Genomic DNA, 19,247 nt, shown 5'->3' with positions numbered 1-19,247 from the left:
AGATGTGTCTCTTTGGCCTTGGCGATTCATAGACAATGTCTTCCCCTGGAAATTTTTTTTTTAGAAAAAGAAAAAAAAAAAAAAAAAAAAAACCTAAATTTTTTATTTTTTTTTTTTTTTTTTTTTTTTTTTTTTTTTTTTTTTTTTTTGCCAGTAACTGTTAGCTAAGGCGTGCATTTCCTGAGAAACATAATAATGAAAATTAAAACAAGGAATAAACAAGCAATGGGCATGCTGCCTGTTTCTTCTTGCTGTGCCTGGGGGGATGATTCATCCCCGCAAGCTGATGAAGGGAAAATGTAGGGCTCCAGGCAAATGCTTGAGGGAATGTGTGTCCCACAAAAATGTACGGGAAGGGGACCTATCACCTAAGACAGAGTCATTCACAAGCCTACCTTCAAGAATAAAATAAAATAAAACAAAGAACCACACAGGGGGATAGAAGTTACATTATGCCCCCTGCTTCTCAACACCTTCTGTGGGAAATGAAGTTTTATAAAACTGAAGGATCTGTTATTTTTCCCAACCCCCAATCCACTCCAGGGATTTTTAAGACTATCATTTGTTTTATGGAATTACTAATTATAATTAAAAACTTGATAATAAAAATTTATGTTTTCAAAAATACTTTCAAAGTCTTTTTTTTATTAAGTGGAAGACAAGAAACAGGAGACCTATGGAATATATAACATTTGCTCTAAAGCAAAAGGCCAAATCTGAAAACAACTCTACCTCCTGAACCAGAGTGTGTCTGCCCATCATTACAAGGCAAGGTCTGATAGTCAGGACTGATCTCAACCCTGAGTGCCTCAACTCACTCCTCCCTCCACTAGCAGAGAGGGCAACCTAGGGAGACACAGCTGAGCTAGCCTATTTTACCTCCGTGGTTCCTCCCATTCCTTTGGGAGGAGGAGGAGGGAGAGGGGGAGGGGGAGGAAGATAGCTGTCCTTCAAGATCATCTTGGGTATTTACTCCAACCAGCAATTCATTTGGATAATATGTACCTTGTAACTCTCAGGATGACTAGGACTGGTCAAATCCCTAAGAGTGGCCTGAAATTTGCACTCATTTAATAGAACGTTTCTCAGAGCTTTAACTTTGTAAGTATTTAGTATTTTGAATTTATTTATCTACCTATCTTTATTTACTTGCACATGCTGGTACTTTGTGATTATGCGTGGACGTACTTTGTGTGGTGTGGGTACGCACGCACTAGCTCCTGGGGAGGCCAGAGAGTAACCTTGTTTGTCATTCCTCAGACCCTTTCTATCTTGTTTTATTGGGACAGGATTTCTCACTGGCCTATAACTTGCTAAGGAGGCTAGGCTGGCTGGCAAGCCTCCGAGATCCACCTGTCTCACCCTCCCCAGTATTGGACTTATAAGTGGATGCCACCACACTCAGTTTTGTGTATACTTGTCTCTGTGTATGTATATGTCTGAATGTGGTATATGTGTGTGTGCTATGTGTTCACCACCATGTGTAAGTGTACATATCTGGGCACCTAAGTACAGAGGTCAGGGGAGGATGCTGGGTGTCCTGCTCTATCACTCACTGCCTTATTCCTTTGAGACAGGGTCTTTCATTGAACCTGGGCTAGGCTAGTGGCCACTAAGCTCCAGGGATCCTCCTGTCTCCTCTATAGCACTGGGGTTACAATATTTGTGATTATGCCCAACTTCTTCCCTGGGTACAGTGATCAGAACTCAGGTCCTCATGATTATGTAGCAAGCTCTCTTACCACCGCATGATCTCTCCAGCCATAGTCATTTTTTCAATATTTTATTTGTTTTTATTATTTTTATGTGTATAAGTGTATTGCCTGCATGTGGGTAAGTACACCCGTCCCAAGCAATGCCTGAGAATGGTGTCGGAGCCCTGGAACTAGAGTTGCAGACAACTGGTAGCCATCATGTGAGTGCTGGGAATCGAACCTGGGTTTTCTGCAAGAACAGCCAGTGCTCTTAACTGCTGGAGTCATCTCTCCAGCCCCTCTAGCCAGTTTTTTGATGTGGATTCTGAGGATCAAACTTAGGTTCTCATGCTTGCAAGGCAAGCACTTTACCAACTAAGCCCTAATGTATATCTTTAAGAAAGATGCTTTTTAGGGTAGATACCAAGTAAAACATAGTTTAGTCTGCAATGAAATGTACCACATTTCAGGGTCAAGTTGAGGAGCTACAGAGTAACAGCAAGGCTGATTTGCAAATTTTAAGTCCAGAGACAATGACTTTGTAAAGATTTTATCATCTCTAGGTTTGAGGGGCTAGTCGGGGGCAGCTGAAGCTGAAACACTGCCATATCTGTGGTCAAGAGGTTACTGGGAGCATGCAGAACTGTGTCTGGGCACCAAGGACCATCTGTCAATCTTGGGGCAGCTGTGGAAGGAAGACATTAGAGAACTGCTCTCTAATCAAGGAGTCAGCAAACTTTCTGGTAGTAATTCAAGCACTTCTTCAATTACTAAAACAGCACAGAAAACATGAACACAAATGAGTGTTTCCATGTGCCAATAAAATGGGTACAGAAATTTTATTTTGATATAATTTTCAGGTCACAAAACACAGTTCTGCTTTTGAGTTTTCCCAATCATATGAAAATGGTTAGAACCTATCCTTTGCTGCGTCTGTGTGGAAGTAAGTGAGGTGGGAGGGAGCTAGCTTGGCTTCAGGGTCCTGGTTTGCCAGCACCTGCTCTAATTAATACATCAGCTAAAAGCCTTTGTCTTTCAGCTTCTCTGAGGAACTGAACAGAACTGGGGTGGTGGAGTGGATGCATTTTGTGAATTTCTTCCTCAAATTATCAGTCTGGATGGAAATCACATTTGAGTATCAACATCCAGATCCTCATCTGCCCATGGGAGGCCAGGGTTCGATATGCTGGGGTTGTTCGTGCACAGTAGTCACCTAGCCATCTACCGCTATAAACTTCTAAGTACCAGGATCCCACTAGTAAGGGAGAGGAGAAGCACAAACTGGCCACTTCCAACCTAGCTCACCCAGGATTGTTCACCCTGTGAACCAGATTTCTGGCCCAGACCTCATTTTCTAAGTCACTTCTACAACACGTGCTCTGCAACCCTGCGGAGTAAAGGACTGCCTGCTGTATATAAAATATAGAGAATGGCTTGTTTTGTATCCAATTTTAATTTTTTATTTGCACAACTTTGAATTTTAAAATCTTAATGTGTGCCATTAAAATACAGCTTTCTGCTGAGACCTGCAGCCAGTTCTGTCTGACTCACAAACTTGACAATGGCTAAACTGCTTCAGGGTATCTGCTTGGCTTGATTCGGCTGGCCTGGGTACAACTTCCTTTCCCATGCTAGATGTCTACTCCCCCACCCCCCCACCAAACCCGGCAGCTACCCTGACAGCTAAGCAGTGAATCACCCTGCCTTGGTTATTCTTCCTTGTTTATGGTCTTGGCCCTAACGCTAGCCCATCCTTCTGTAGCCTCATTATCTAAGGAAATACGGACTTGGTGGTGAGCTGCTGAGAACCAGTGTGTTACTGGCAATCTGTTCATAGAATTGTGAAGGAGAAGGAACCTTGGAGATCCTCTGAGACCAACCTCCTAGACACTGGGTGAAAAAGTGGAAACAGGCAGCTGTGGCTGCTCAGAGTCACATCTCTGAAATGGTGTAAAAATCCTGAGGGTCTAACATAGTGATTCTAAACTATTCTTCTCCTCTGGTAAACGAGTGTGGGGTAGTCTCCAGTATGTAGGCGATGACTCACACTACCATTTATAGTTTCTGTTAGCTACTCTTATGGATTAAAAAACAGAAAAAAAACTTGGGAGACCTTTCAATATCTGGGGTAAGATATAATTAATGGACCCCTGATGAAGGAGAATGGTATCTGTAAACCTGCCCCCACACTGCATGGCCAATAGCAACTTCTGCAATGTGGCCTTTCTGTCATTTTTCTGTAGTTTTATATTTTCAATCAAAATCCAAAGGATTGGTGCCTAAGTACACCCAGCACCTCCCTGCTGGTGATTGAAGGGTTCTTCACATGGAGGCCCGAGTTTTCAATTCTGCTATCACATGAGAACAGTCTCAAAGTTTGATTATGTTTAGCCGTTTGACAAGGATTGGAAAGAGTAAGACAATGAGGAAGAATATTTCGGGGATTCTAAGATGCTCCCTGTTTGCCCCTGCATATATGAAGACTTCGGGAATCAACAATGTGTCATAGGTTAACTGGGAATCTGTTACTTTTTCTCTCTTGGTAATACAACAATAATCGGGGATATTATGATCAAGAGCTCCTTAGATTCAATGAAATATAATGACTCCAGGAACAGTTTTAGACATGGAAAATTTATCGTAAACATGTATAGGGCTGACATCCTTTCCTCTAACTCTCTGTGAAAAGTGTAACCTGAAGTTTGACCTACTAAACACCAGTTAAACAGAGCTAAGATGGTTGCATTATGAAAAGATGACTTCAAAAGAGCACACAAAAGCAATGGACATGAATCACAATGGAGAGAATGGGTCCAAACACTCACTACTCACACTGCGTGCATTGCACCACTGCGTGTGAATTCTTGCAACTCTCTGCCACAGTCGCCCGTAATGAGGGAGTGGTTTAATAGAACATCCAATCACACCTGAGTTCAGAATGAGTTTCCCGACAAATACAGCTGTTAGACATTATAAATTCCTGTGTAGGAAAGGATGATTGGATATCTACCTGCCAGCTCACTGAATGACAATTTTTTTTGGTTATTATTGTTTCCAATAGAATATAATTTTCTCTGAGCATGACAAATTCAAAATCAGGTTTAAATTTTTGAAATAACAAATACAACTACATGTGTATTTACTTTTTGGATGCACGAAGTTAGGCAAGAATAAAATCTCATTTTAATTTCTCAGAGTAAACTTGATTAAATAAAAACCTAAGAGTGTTTTGTTGAATTATTTTCTGAATTAACAGAGTTTCAAGTGATTCTGTCTTCACTTTGCATTGCTGTTTCTATCTTTAAAAGTATGACAGAAGCTCAAAAGTAATAATTGGAAATGAAGCACTTACGTTTATAAAATACTGCTTTAAAAGCTACGTGGGGCAGAAGTTCATAGATCTTTTCTAGCACGGTAGCTTCACCCACTAATGAGGCATTGACATTCCAGACTTGGATGACGTCCTCTCGGTCTCGAACACTCACACTGACTCCTATTACTTCGTCATCTGGGGGGGAGGATGAGGAGAAAACATGAAATGAGTGACACTTGCAATCCAGTCTGATCCTATCTAAGCACCTGCTCACTTTACCTGTAGGTTCTGGGCCTAAGATGGAAGCTTGTCATACGTGACTGCTTCTATGGGGAGCAAATGATTGCTGGGGCGTCACCTCAGTGCACAAACACTAAGAGCCGCTCACATTTAGCCAGGGATTCAGATAAACAGAGTGTTCCAGCCAAATGCCTTTTCCAGATAAGTAATTTTACCCTTTTTAACATGTTACCCAAAGCTTTCTGTCAATTTCTGACTCTGTTTTGATGAGACTTTTTCTAAAATGGGTTGCATAATTCCTGCCCTCTGAAAGCCAAGTGAACTCAAATGAACTTTTTGCTCGAAGCCTGGCTGTCTCTGTTAAGAACAGCAAAAGTTTCTTTGACTTTCTGCCAAGTCTTTGGGGTCCTTGTGGCAGTTAGTCCTATTTGCCCCAAAACTCACTCGATTCAGACTACGAGTGTCCAGCTTTGTGTGGTTTGTCTGTCTGGTCTTTTCCTATTGCTTCTGCCCTCTGCTGCTTCCTTCTTACAATCAGCCTTCTAATTCTGATAAACGATGAATTAGAAGTAAGGACACTTAACACTGTGGGTAGAGGAAGAGCAAGCATCTTCCAAGTGAGGCTAAGCCATTACAGTCCTTCAGTGAACAGTCATTACCCAGCAACCCATGCTGATTAAAGTAGGCTTTTTCCAGCATGGTGACGGCATGGAGGTACTTGCACACGGTGGCTGGACGGTAACCCTACTGTACTGCTGTATGCTCCTGTGTAGTCATTTTGTTCACCCTCATTGGCAGCAAAACGAGAGGAGTGAAGACTTTCAACTACTAGTTTCGCGTGTTCATTACATATTCATGAAACAGGGTCAGCTCTCTGAACTTGAATATTCTATGCCCCAAAATGACATGTGAAAGAGAAGCATCACCAAAATTAGGAAATTTTATGTTAGCTGATATGTGTTTTCCAATTTGCCAGCGCCTATAAATTGAAATACTCATTCCATCAGTTTTTCTAATTGTCTCCCAGACATTTGAATATGTATGATTTAAATAATGGCACTCCCTGTCTACACAAAGAAACTCTCTTAGGGACTAAAGAGCTGGCTCAGCATTTAAGAGCACTGGTTGCTCTTGCAGAGGACCCAGGTTCAATGCCCATCACCCATCTGTAACTCCAGTTCCAGGGGATCTGATACCCTCTTCTGGCCTCTGCAGGCATTGTATAACATGGGTGCACTTACATACATGTAGGTAAAATACTCATACATACAAAATAAAAATTATAAATAATTTTTTTTAAAAAAGAAACTTTTTGTGGGCTATGTCCCTCCTCCCTTTTTCCCCACCTTCCTGCCTGCTTTCCTCTGTGAATGAATTTGATCCTTGCTATGGTTACCATTTATGTGTTTAAAACCAGCCAAAGTTAGACCATAGTGTTAGAAGCTGAATTGGTGGTATCTTTTAAAGGAAGCAAAGACAAAGGGAGATTGGAGGGTGAGGGGTGTGTGTGTTAATGACCTGCTCCTTGATCTATATACTAGGGACAACGATAATGTGAGGATTTTTCTGCAAACATGTCACATTCAAACTAAGTTAAGACAAAAATCAAGATTGCATTTGCTCATGACCTAACCTCAGAAACTTCTAACTTCACCAAGAAAAAAATATTTCAAGTCCTGGTCTTTTATTTTGTCATTTATACTGAAAAAAAAATACCAGTTTCTAGAGCTTAATGATAAATTTTATGTAAAAACAAAATCATCACATAAAAAAGAAGGCAGCTTAGTAGTCCACCCTAAAGAAAGACCATGATGCCATGAGCTTAGTTTGGGGGGGGATACATGAAGATTCTCCAATCCTTTGGGATTGTCCTTTATTATACTATTAGTAGTGGGTAAGGTCACAACCAGATGCCAAATAGGCCGGCCAGTCATATTTCAGCTTGGCTTGCAGCCCTTTTATAAACAGCATGGGAAAAAGGCTAAAGCTCTTACACAAAGGCATGTGCATGGGAAACACACAATGCGCATGTGGTGAATCAACCAGCAAAACCTGGACTATGGAAAAGTGCTGGCAATAGAAGGAAACAGGACCAGATAGAGCCACTACTTAAAAATGATAGAAGCTGAGGCTGGAGAGATGGCGCAGTGGTTAAGAGCACTGATTGCTCTAACAGAGGACCGGATTCCATTCCCAGCACCCACATGATGGCTAACAACTGTCTGTAACTCCAGTTCCAGGGGAATCCGACGCCTTCTTCTGACTTCTTCAGGCATTGCATGACATGGCGCACTTACATACATGTAGACATAACACTCATACACATAAAATTAAAATAAAATAAAATTTAAAAATGATAGAAGCTAGGCCCTGAAAGATTAGCCAGCCTGCTTCAAGCAGTAGAGCTAGGGAAGGGCTGAAGGGTAATAGTAATTGTGCCCTCCTTTCTAAGTCACCCACAGAACAACTGGCATGCTTTACTCAATACTGGGTATTTACTGTTCCTTCTCAATGATTTTTCCTGGTTCTGGAAATAGCACCCTCTTTCCAGGACTTGAGTGCTTATTACTACACACAGGGTTCATTTGGAGCTGTGTATTGTAAAGTTGCTAGCTTTCCCCCACTGGAACAGAAGGAATCTGCACTTTTAAGACAATTTCATCTTAACTGAAGCTTTGCCTTAGGTGAATAAAAGGTGGTATACACCAGCAGTAAAATAAGAGCATAGAAGCTGAACTGCTAGTGAGGTGGATTTGAAACTGGCCATGGAGCTGGCAAGGTGATCAGGGCTCTCAGAGACAGCCCTAACAAAGTCCGAGGGTGGATTGCTCCATGCCAGTTCACACACACACACACACACACACACACACACACACACACACACACACACACACTAGCAAATGAAAGTAGGTAAAATCCTGTAAAATCCTGAACCAAAAGTGGCACAGGAAAAAAAGAAAAACCATTATTCTAAGTGTGTCCTCAGAAGCTTTGGGAAGGCATACCCCAAGAAGAAAAGAGAACCTGACATTTAAGCATTCAACTTCTTTCAGGATGGTTTTGTGATAAACACAAAGCAAACAAAAAAGGATCACAGAGGGGTGACTCCATGGAAGAGCTCATGCCTAGATGCACAAGCCCTGAGTTCCAGCCTCGGCACACACACAGAACAAGAAACAAACAAAAACCCAAATCACCCTCTAAATTTACTCTGCATCTCAAAGCAGTGTCTGAAGGCAAGTCCCAAAGCCCCTGTTTCACCCTCAGCTCAGAGGTCGTAGGCAGGAACAGCAAGGCATCCCTGCTGCTCTGTAATCAGCCTCTCTGAACAGTGCCAGGAGAACATGAGGAAGGAAAGGAACAGAGAGGAAGGAACTGTGCCTATCTACCAACAGACTCTGCTAGGCATGGCAGGCACTGTCCTTGTCCTGGAGACAGAAAGCAGCGATAGGAAAACTACTACAAAGTGTGTGAAAAACCCACTGACACTAGAATTTTCTTTTCTTTCAGTCTGTTTATATTGGATAGATGGTTGCAGCTACTATTAAGTCATGAGGGAAAATACATGTGGGGATACATACATATATCTATATATACATTTTATATAAATATAATACACAATTGGCCCTTGGTATGTATGGAGGATAAATTCCAGACCCCTCCATACCATGGATCGTCAAGTCCCTTATATAAAATGACATTTGAACATAACATTTATTCATTTAATTTGCAGTGGTGTTTTATTTTTTTCTTTTTCTTTTTTTTTGTTTCTTTTCTTTTTTCCATGTTAGATGAGTAGTCTACCACTAAGCTATATTGTTAGCCTATCCTATACCTTTAATCATCTCTTTTTACTTATAATACTTGATACAATGTAAATGTTATGTAAACAGTTGTAATGATGCATTGTTTATGAACTGACAATAAAGGGGGAAATGTACCTATGTGTTTAGTTTGGATGCTATTTACATTTTCTACTATAAACGTTTTCACAGTTTTGATCTGTGATTAGTTGAATCTATGGATGCAAGAACTAAGGATTGGAAGGGTTAACTGTGTATATATATATATACACACACACATACTTACACAATCTCACACCAAGCATTACAACCATAGAAAAAAGCCTAACTGACTTCACAATTATGAAATCAACATCTTTGAGGCAAGCAGAAAGCCTAACACACAAAAACAAAGGTTTGAGTAACAAGCAGGAGCCAAGCACACAGGGGCATGGCCAATTGGGCCATGGGTTTCCTACCTGCTGCTGCACAGTCTGTGAACTGCTCCCCAATGGTCGCTAACAACAATTCTTTCCAAACTGTGGACTGACATGAGGAAAGAATAAAAATAAAAACAACGTTTAGGTAATTGCCACGAGGTCCCAAGGAAACATGTACTCCACACCCACACTTGGAACCTGTAGACACCCCCAAATCATGGAAGTAAACACATGCAGTTGTGCACAGCTTGCACACAGCTTCATCCACACAGATATCAATGATCTAAAATCTTAAGGCGGCTAATTGCTAGTGAAGCCTCCCATGCACTGCAGAGAAACCAGGGCAGGATTCATTCAACTCCCTGTACTTTCTGAAGTCCTTACCACTTGCTGATCCAGTGTATCAACTGATTACATTTGAGCACTATTAGGAAAAGCCTTCATTTCTTGTAACTGATATGGTACTTAACATGTTACCCAAGCAAAGAACTTTAAAGAATGTTACTGTTTATTGAAAGCTAGAGTCTTGCAAAATTCCATTCATTGCAGATGGGGTGTTTACACCAAGTAGTAAACTAATGTACAATTGTACAGCTTCCCTGGAAATAATGATTAGCCCACACTCTGCCTGCCTCCTGCCAGTAAGACGACTGAATTCCTTCCTATGGGACAGGTATGGATGCCTTCAGATAAACAACCAGAATTTGCTCACAGGAGGCTCAACAGTTCTCCCAGGTCTGTCCTTTGGAAAGTTCTAGGTCATGCTTCACAAGCTCCCAGAGCCAGGTCTGAATCCTAAGAAGTTGCTGACTTAACTCTTTGTGACCTGGGTGGGCCATCACCTCTCTGAGCTTCAGTCTCCTGATGGGGATGAAGGAACAATGATAGGGCTTACCTCATAAGGTTGTTGCAAATATGGCATTCATCAAAGAATGATTCAAAGGGCTTTGCACAGTGATTACAGTAAGAGGGCTCCAGATTTAAGATCACTTTATAAATAGCTGCATGCCATATGCCAGGCATTCAGTATACATTAACTCTGATAACAATGCTTATCACTGTGTTCTAATAAGCTTGGAGAAGCTACTTATCTTTTAACCAAGGAAACAGAATTTAACTGGGGAGTTGAAAACTAACACTCACTCCCAGGGAGCCTGCTTGTTTCTAGACACTCCCCTTCTTAGCTTCTGGCTAGAAAGCACCTTCATTTGCCATCTGTCCAACTTTGATCTTGAACTCTGTTGGTGATGACATTGGTGGTAGGAAAAGATGTCAGGGCAAGTGAGACTTCATGTTCCTGTTATGAACACAGGCATCTCTGGCCTTCCAGACATCTACTGGAGGGCTGAGGTGTAAGAGCCTGGGCACCTGTGCAGACAAGAATGTGTATTTGTGCCTGAATGTGGCTGAGGGAAGTAGTGAGGTGCCTTGAGCGATTTCTGAATAGATGTAGGCATCATGATTATCTCCAGTGGAGATCCAAGTCTACGGTGCATAAATAAGATATATAAACAAGTGAGGCCCTGCAGTGGTTCCCCAGCAACTCAAAAATAAATGTAATGAAGCACATGAAAAGGGAAAAGCAGGCTATTTATTTAAGAAGAAAGATGAAAGCCTAACATTCTCTCATTCTTGTCTACTCTCTGCTCTCTTTTTCAGAGGGGGTGGGGCAGAAAGTTCCATATACCTTGCCTGGTTTGTGATTTGCCCCTCTGGTATTTTTCATGTCTGCCAAGTAACGACCATAACCCTTAGCTGCATGCCTCATGTAGTTTGCAGCTCTGCTCATATCTTTAGGTATGTGCTCACAGAGAAATGACTCCTGCCTACGTGCATGGCTTCCTGGAGACATTTCAATTTTTTGAGTATATTCACAAGAAAGTAATAAGAAAAAAAAAGGTGAGACCAGGTAGCATCTGCCCTTCTGTACATTTAGTTTTTATCTTATGTATTTATTGATGTTCATGTGCATGCACATTTGTGTATGTGCAAGCAGGTGCATGTGGAGGCCAGAGGTTGGTGCTGGGCATCTTCCTCAATTGCTTCTTCACCTTAATTTTTTGAGATAGGGTCTCTCACTGAACCTAGAGATCAATGACTTGGCTAGCCAACAAACCCCAGGGATCCTCCTGTTCCTGACACCCCAGCCCTGGGATTACAGGTACGTATGGCTGTGCCCAGCCTTCTTACATTTGGTAATAGAGATTCAAACCCGGGTCTTGTTTGCACAGCAAGCACTTTATCAACTGAGCCAATTCCCCAGCCCCTATTTTTGTTGTTTTAGATAGAGCTTCACAGTACAAGCATAAGTTAGACTTGAACTCATGTTCCTCCTGCCTCCACTTCTAAGCCCTGAGCTAACAGGGGTAAGGGATATACTTGGATGCCCACCTCCTTTTGTCTACTTTCAAAGGAGTGATCATTTTAAGTAAGTGTGAAGTGTAATTTCCCAATCCTGGGGAATTTAGACTTCTGAGGCTTGCTCGGCTTTCCATGAACCTCAAAGAATGGGGAGCCCCTAAACTCTCCATTCTGTGCCACAATTCCTCTGGAGGTGCTTCTGTCTCCAGTGGAAGGATCCTGCTCTCCTATGGAAGACCAGCTTGCATGTGTTGGCCATGCCTAGTGAGAAAACATCTGCCACGAAGACCCTCAGTTTTCCTATAAAGTTTATAGGCTCTAGCCCTTGATGGCTTCACGATACAGGAAAGCCACTGCACCATTTCTATCAACTCACCATTTTCAAGGTGACAGTACAGGGCAAACCATCACTAGTGTCAAATGAATTGCTCAACCCAGGCCTGACAGATGACTTCTGGGCAGAAGATCTGAAAAGCACAACCTGCTCAATTCATCACATGCAAGCAATGAAAGCCCAGGCCAAGGCAGACTTAGGAAATACAAGAGAGACCTACCGTGCTGTCCTTGGGCACTTTCATCTTCCATACACCACCCTTTGCATTACTCTCCTCCTCCCTGCATCAAAGAGCAACATTTAAAGTTAAGCCCAGTTACTAAGTAGGTCTAGTAAGTGTTTCTCTCTGCATGTGGCTTAACAATAGCTGACCTTAGAAACAAAACGGCAGTCATTTTTCAGTAAACTCTTCCCCAGACCCCTGATTGGAATGAAAAACAAGAAGGGAATAGAGCAAAATGGAACCAGCTGTGATGGAGATGAGTGTGGGTGACACAACAGAAGGTTCTTATTCTCAAGCAGGTGGACAATCGACACAATTGCTATGTAGGTATGAAGACTGTTACATGCCAAAAGCATATTCATTATAGTATCTCATTTCACTTGCATAGCATCTTGGGATCACAGGCCTAACAGGTGCTCCTATGGTGGATACTGGCTTAGCATCTGCTTTTTGTCTAGGGAAAACATCTCAATTTCCATGTAATGAACCATCTCTTCCCTGCTTAAATCAGACCCACTCTGGTAGGGTCAACTCCACATCTAGCTTTAAAGACAGGCTTGTAATCCAGGTTTGGTTATGAGAATACTGCCTCTTCCTTGTCTTCACAATTAGTCAAGGATGAAGACAGATGACCTTGAGTGAGCCAATGGCAGTGAGCCCTGGATTTTATTGTAGCTGGAGAATGCCAACACTGGTAAACTTGCAGGATACAGGAATGCACCTAGCTGGGTCTAGTGGAACAAGCCTGTGATCCCAGCTACTCAGAAGGCCAAGGCAGCAGGACGGCAAGTTCAAGGCTTGCCATGGCTACAGAGAGTTCACGGCCAGTTTGGGCAACTTAGTGAAGACACTCTCATAAAAAGGGGGAGGCTAGGGATGTAGCTCAGTGGTAGGGTATTGCCTAGCATGTAATGCAAGGCTTTAGGTTCAATTCTCAGTATTGAAAAAAAAAAAAAAAAAAAAAAAAGAGGAGGGTGCTGGAGCATAAAAGGTCTGTTTTCCCATTAATGGGAAAGCCTGCCCGAAAACTCTGTCAAAACTGAGAAAGCAAAAGAAACAGGTGGAAAGTGTCAAGAGTCCAGATAACAACCGGGAAGCCAGATGAGTGGGACAGCAGCCCTACCTGTGGACTGCTGTTTCAGGTCCCAACCAAATTCTACCTTTTGTTCAATTTAGGCTCCTATTATTTGCTATTGAATGAGCCTAAACACAACTGCATTTCACCTGAGAGTAAATAACTGAAAGTTTGAAGGATATTTGGGCAAATTAACTTTCTGTCCAACACTTCATCACTATACCAAGCTTTTTTGGAAAATACACCAGGTTCCTCTGAGACCCTGGGCCTCAGTGAATAGGGCAGACTTTCTGTAAGAGAAAGGCTGAAAGTGGAAAGATCTCTTGTGAGGTTCATAGTCATCTCCTTCCTACTTTGACCTCCAGTTATACCATGCACACTTACCAAAGTGGTCTTCTCTCGCCTCTCATTAAGTGATAACTACATCTCAAAGGCAGGCTGGTCACAGGAGGGATATTGTTGTACACACTCCAGAATATCTTTAAAAGAAAAACACTTTGTTTAATACATCCAGTGTCAACTATGCTGGTACATTGCAAAAAAAAAAAATGTGTTAAAGAAAAAAAAACTGATTCTAACTCTTAGCCATTCTGTGTGAATTTTTCTCAGTAGCTCCTCAAAATTTTTGACATTTAACATAAAAAAAATTGTTCATTCTTAGATGTTAGGAAAGGTTCCATTTTTGGGGACTCTATTATTATAAAGCAAGTATTTCTATAAACACGTCTACACATAAAACCAGAAAGGTAGTACACAATGACAGGACCAAAGTTAATAAAACTGTTTTGCGATAGGTTTTTTGTTAAATATGTAGATTTTAGCTGTCACAAAAAATTAACCATGTGAGATGAGCAGCTTAATTTACTTCACTATAATAGCAATTTTACCATCCACCAATATCTCATAACATAATACTGTAATCCTCACATACAATAATATGTATTTTAAAACAAGAAATTATAAATTGACATTGGGGAAAAATGTGTAAATGTTGAATTCAGTCTATCTGGTTAACCTTAATTTATATGGAAATTAGATCTTTTATATTTTTGAAGATTTGATTAGAAAAATTACAGGAAGAACATGTTTCATATTACACATTTCAATATAATCTTATATAAAGATCCTCATGATTTCTAACTTGTCAAAGGAGTCTCATAAATAAACTGACCTTGTAAAACTCAGCCTCTTAAAACTGTGGCCATGACCTCACATGGGTCACAGAAAATTGGCAACAGTATGAGGTTTCTGAAAGCCAACAGTCAAAAAGTAATTTGAAATTTAACGTGTAGTGAACCTGAGGCATTTCTGGCAGATCATGTGATTTCACTATAGTCTTGTTTCTGAAAATACAACATGTGCACTTTGAATTCTGTCACATGGTCAACACTAACCAATGCTGCTGGAAGCACCTTGACTCAAATTTGAGACTGTATGCTATAACTGCAGTGTTTTTGCTGTACATACAAAGCTCTCTGTTCTGATAGAAACATAATAGTTTAATTACTGAATACAAAGACTTTTAATACTTTCCTACCACTCCTCAGCATCTAAGTATCAAATTAGTATACCTTTGGATTAGATTGTATTAGAATATTTGATTTTAAAAATTGATGTTTGGGGCTGGAGAGATGGCTCAGCATTTAAGACCACTGGCTACTCTTGCAGAGGACCCGGGTTCAATTCCCAGCACCCATGTGGTAGCTAACAGCCATTAGTAACTCCGGTTCCAGGGGATCTGACATTGCCTTCTGACCTCTGTGGGCCCTGCACGACATGAGTGCACTTACACACATGCAGGCAATATACTCATACACAAAAAATAATAAATAAAAAATATTAAAAATTGATGTTTGAGTTGCTGTCTTGATTATAAAATCTGGTATATGAATTTTGGCTTGAGATTAGGACAGAATTTCCAATGACTTTGGAAATGGCCCTAAAAAGACTTTTGTCATTTTGTACTACATATACGCAAAATAGCATTCCCAGCACCAATAATTATAAAATTAAAATATTGATCAGATTTGAAACATATGAAAGATATTCTATGTCCTACGATATCATATTCAGCTAAGATTTAATCCTTCATATAAAAACAAACAAGCATATTCATCTCATAAGTATGAAAATTTGCTTTTGTCTTTAATAAAGGGCAAAATTATATCCACAGCAAAGCATTTTTTGAAACAAATGTATGATTTATTACCAGTAAATGTTTCATTTGTATACCTAGTTTATATTCTTACATACCCAGAATCATGCAAAAATTAATCAGATAGGGGCTGGAGAGATATCTCAGCATTTAAGAGCACTGGCTGCTCTTGCAGAGGACCCAGGTTCAGTTCCCAGCACCCAAATTGTGGCTAACAACCATCTGTAACTCCAGTTCCAAGAGATCCAATATCCTCTTCTGGCCTCCATAGGCACCGCATGCATGTGGTGGACTTACATGCAGGCAAAACATTCAAACACATAAAACACAAATAAAAACTTTTTAATGTTTTAAAATGTTCTCAGATAAAAAGTTTCAATAGTAAAAGTTGTTTCCAAAGCCCTGTTCTAAAACAAACACACGTACTCAACGGGGAGGATCTTACTAATCTTCTGACAAGTGTGGTATTTAATAGTGTCTTTAATATGTACTAAACTGTTACTTCCTCGGACTCTGACAGAAAGGAGTCTTTGACTTGAGGCTGAGGGTGGAAAAGAAACAGAGATGAACCACATTAAGCTCCACCCCTCATCCTTTCTGTTCCTACAAGAACAGAGAATAAATAGCTCAGGGGCCAAGCAATAAGCTGCCTAAGACACAGGGCACGCATGTCCTTGCCAAGGCTGCCTTCTAGTTTCCACACCACAAGCATGGGTGCGCGTGCGCACACACACACATACACACACACACATACAGTAGTTGAATAACCCACTAAGGTGGAAATAGTGAACTGTAAGAAAATCAATGGCTATGAAGTATGCATTGGTAGACTCATAAGCGAAGAATCCACTTTAAATGCCATCTACCAAAATAGCAGTTAAGCAGAAAATCACTAAAAGACGAATAGATTAACAGTAGATCCTTAAACAGGTAAACTAGGCGTGCCTAGGGAGGGGCTGGTGCTACAAGCACTCTGTTACAGGAAGATCTCTCCAACACTTCAGCTTCTGTTTGTGCTGTTACTGTGACTAGGTAGCATTGACATTTGAATCTAGACACTGTGATTCCAAAACTCCTGTTTTGTTTTAACCCCTAAGCTATCTTCTTTAATCATACTACTTTATGTCTTATGTATATATTTCTCCAGCCTTAGAAGTCACAGTCAGGGCATGCATGAGGTCTCAGAAGGAGGGACACCTGTTGGCAATGTCTTCCAACTAATCAGATGCCATTAAGTCCACTGAGTCTGGTGACCATCTTAACTCCAGCCCATGGCTCCTGCTATAATGTGGCAGTAATTTCTGAGGAGTCCATGAATAGAATAATGCTAAAATGAAGAGCCCTGCCTAAGGGAGCACCAAGAGGATTCTGGTACCAGGAATCTTCAACTCTGAAGGTCATCCCTTCCATGGTTCCTACCTTTGCATCCCTGCCAGTATTCTCCAGTCCTGACTTTCTGTGTAATATCTGAAGTACTTTGAGAAAGACATACACAGACAAATGTTTCTTTCATTCCAAAAGTAAGAAAAAGCTTAAATACCCCATTGAGGTAGCTTTGGAAGCATAAAAACAAAAGCAGATCCTGAGCTTGTGAACCTTGGCAAATCTGGCAGGAAGAGATGATGGCCCAAAAGATGCAATGATGGACTGAGCTCAGAGGCTGTTTATTACAATATTATTATTATAGCACATTGTGCATGTTTGTGCTTGAACATACAACGGAAGCAAAAAACCCAGGTGCGCCAATAGGAAGGGCCCCATTTAAATAGCAAATGGAACTAAATGGCCGTCTCCTTGTTGTAAGCCTCATCTACTCTGAGGTCTTCCTGTTAGTATGGCTGATCGTTTACGAGCTCGAAGAAGGAGCTACACACTCCTGGACTGATACTCCAGGAGTCAGGGTACTGAAGCAGTGCAAGCTTGATGAATCACGATGACATACTCTGAAACACACACATAAATTTTACTATAGAGTCAACTTTGCAAACAGCACTAGGCTTATAATTAATTCCCTTTGGACTGCAATAGAGCACTTCAGCAAAAGTAAAACTAAGTACAATGTTTATTAATGATGGCAAGTGCACCCCTACCCCTGAAACCCTTAATGATTACCCAAGAGCTAGGAGAAGCCTTGGGCAGCTTTCATTCAGTTGCATGTAGGGCACTGTAATGGAACTAAGCAAAGGTGTAGGGGCAGCTGTAGCAGAGGGGCCCATTTGCTGGCTGTAGGTTCTCAGCATCCTTCTTCCTCTGCTCCTTGAGTAACTGAGACCCCTGACAGAATCTAATAGCTGAATTTAAGGCACTGGTTCTTGGGATAACCCACACGGCCCCAGTCCTTGAACCCCAAGTCGCCCCCTGTAATAGCTGAGTATGACATGGCTACCTCATTGGGTGATTCAATAACAGTGCATTGAAAGCACTCAGGAGGCCTGTGTAGGGAAGTTCAGTGTGGTCAGACTCATCAAATATGGCAATCATGTGATACAGCCGCACTCCACGGTTTCAGTTAAAACAATTATGTCCCATTTGACAATCTTCTGCCACAGATAACCATTCATTACCAGGAGAGTTGTCAGATTCTTTCTTTAGTTTCCAACTGAAATGATTTGAAGAAAAAGTGAAAAAGGTTATAATTGAAAAGTTGGAAAGATGCTGTTTATTGACAGAAAACAAAGTGATCTTTGTCTTGTAAAACAAAACAAAAATTGAATCACCTAGCAAATGTGGCTGGAAAGAAGGAAGGAAGGAAAGGGGGGGAAGGAAAGGGGAAAAGAGGGTAAGAAGGGAGAGGAGAAAGGGGGAGCATAGGGGAGAGGGAAAAGGACAAGACGGAGAGAAAGAGGGAGGGAGGGGGAGGAAAAGAGAGAGGCAGGATGGAAGGAGGGAGGAAACAAGAGGGAGGAAAGGAAAGGCAGGGATGGAGAGAAAGGGGGAGAAGTCAGGAAAAAGAGAGAGGGAAGGATGGAGGGAAGAAGAAGGAGGGGAGTCAGTTGGTTTTCTTCAGTGTTGCCACAGGGTAGAGGACAGTATTTCTGAGACACTGAACAAAGAGATCACATATTAGGTGTCGTTAGCTGTCAGGGGCTTCCCACCAACTGTGGAGATGAAATGGAGATCAGAAAGAAGCAGGCAGTCTCTTTGACTGGATTTTTTTTTTTTTGTTTGTTTATTTTTTAAGGGTCTCCCTGTAGCCCCAGCAGGCCTGGAGCTCACTATGTAGACCAGGCTGGCCTCGAACTCACAGAGATTCCCCCTGCCTCTTCCTGTAGTGGAATTAAAGATGTGTGCCATCACACATAAACAAATGACAATTTCAACAGTCTCAAGAAACCTACAATCCGAAGGGATAAACAACACAAGCACAGGTAACAGAACCTCATCTATGCATGGTTACCTTGCTCTGAAGCACCAGCCAGGACCAAGAGGTCCCAGAGGCAGTGACTTTAACACAGATGTCCCCAGACTGGAACTCTGAAAGTCAGAGACATTTTACCTTCTCTCAGGTAAATCTGAAGCACCCAGGATCAAGGCCAACACACTTAAAAATCAATGCATTATCAATATGTTCTCAATCACTGACTGCTTCAGGGTATGTATCTTACTGTCATGAGTTACTGTGAATGTCGT

The 19,247-nt window shown here is 41.4% G+C and overlaps 1 protein-coding gene across 2 annotated transcripts in view; it reads right to left on the bottom strand.

Annotated features, from left to right (window-relative positions):
• Nucleotides 1–19,247, bottom strand: part of Eif4e3 (eukaryotic translation initiation factor 4E family member 3) — a 52,452-nt gene that overhangs the window by 2,064 nt on the left and 31,141 nt on the right. For both annotated transcript variants that reach the window (XM_029562817.1, XM_008831591.3), the window contains exons 3-6: nt 13,847–13,941; nt 12,385–12,445; nt 9,509–9,575; nt 5,047–5,202 (exon numbers count right to left, since the gene is read on the bottom strand). In XM_029562817.1, the coding sequence (XP_029418677.1) occupies nt 5,047–5,202; nt 9,509–9,575; nt 12,385–12,445; nt 13,847–13,872 (310 nt within the window). In that variant the 5' untranslated portion in view covers nt 13,873–13,941. The remainder of the gene's footprint in view (nt 1–5,046; nt 5,203–9,508; nt 9,576–12,384; nt 12,446–13,846; nt 13,942–19,247) is intronic.

The sequence above is a fragment of the Nannospalax galili genome, unplaced genomic scaffold, assembly GCF_000622305.1.
Source record: "Nannospalax galili isolate Female #2095 unplaced genomic scaffold, S.galili_v1.0 scaffold114, whole genome shotgun sequence".
NCBI classification, from domain to species: Eukaryota; Metazoa; Chordata; class Mammalia; order Rodentia; family Spalacidae; genus Nannospalax; species Nannospalax galili.
The sequence above is the reverse complement of the archived record's forward strand: the minus strand, read 5'-3'. Positions and strand labels throughout refer to the sequence as shown.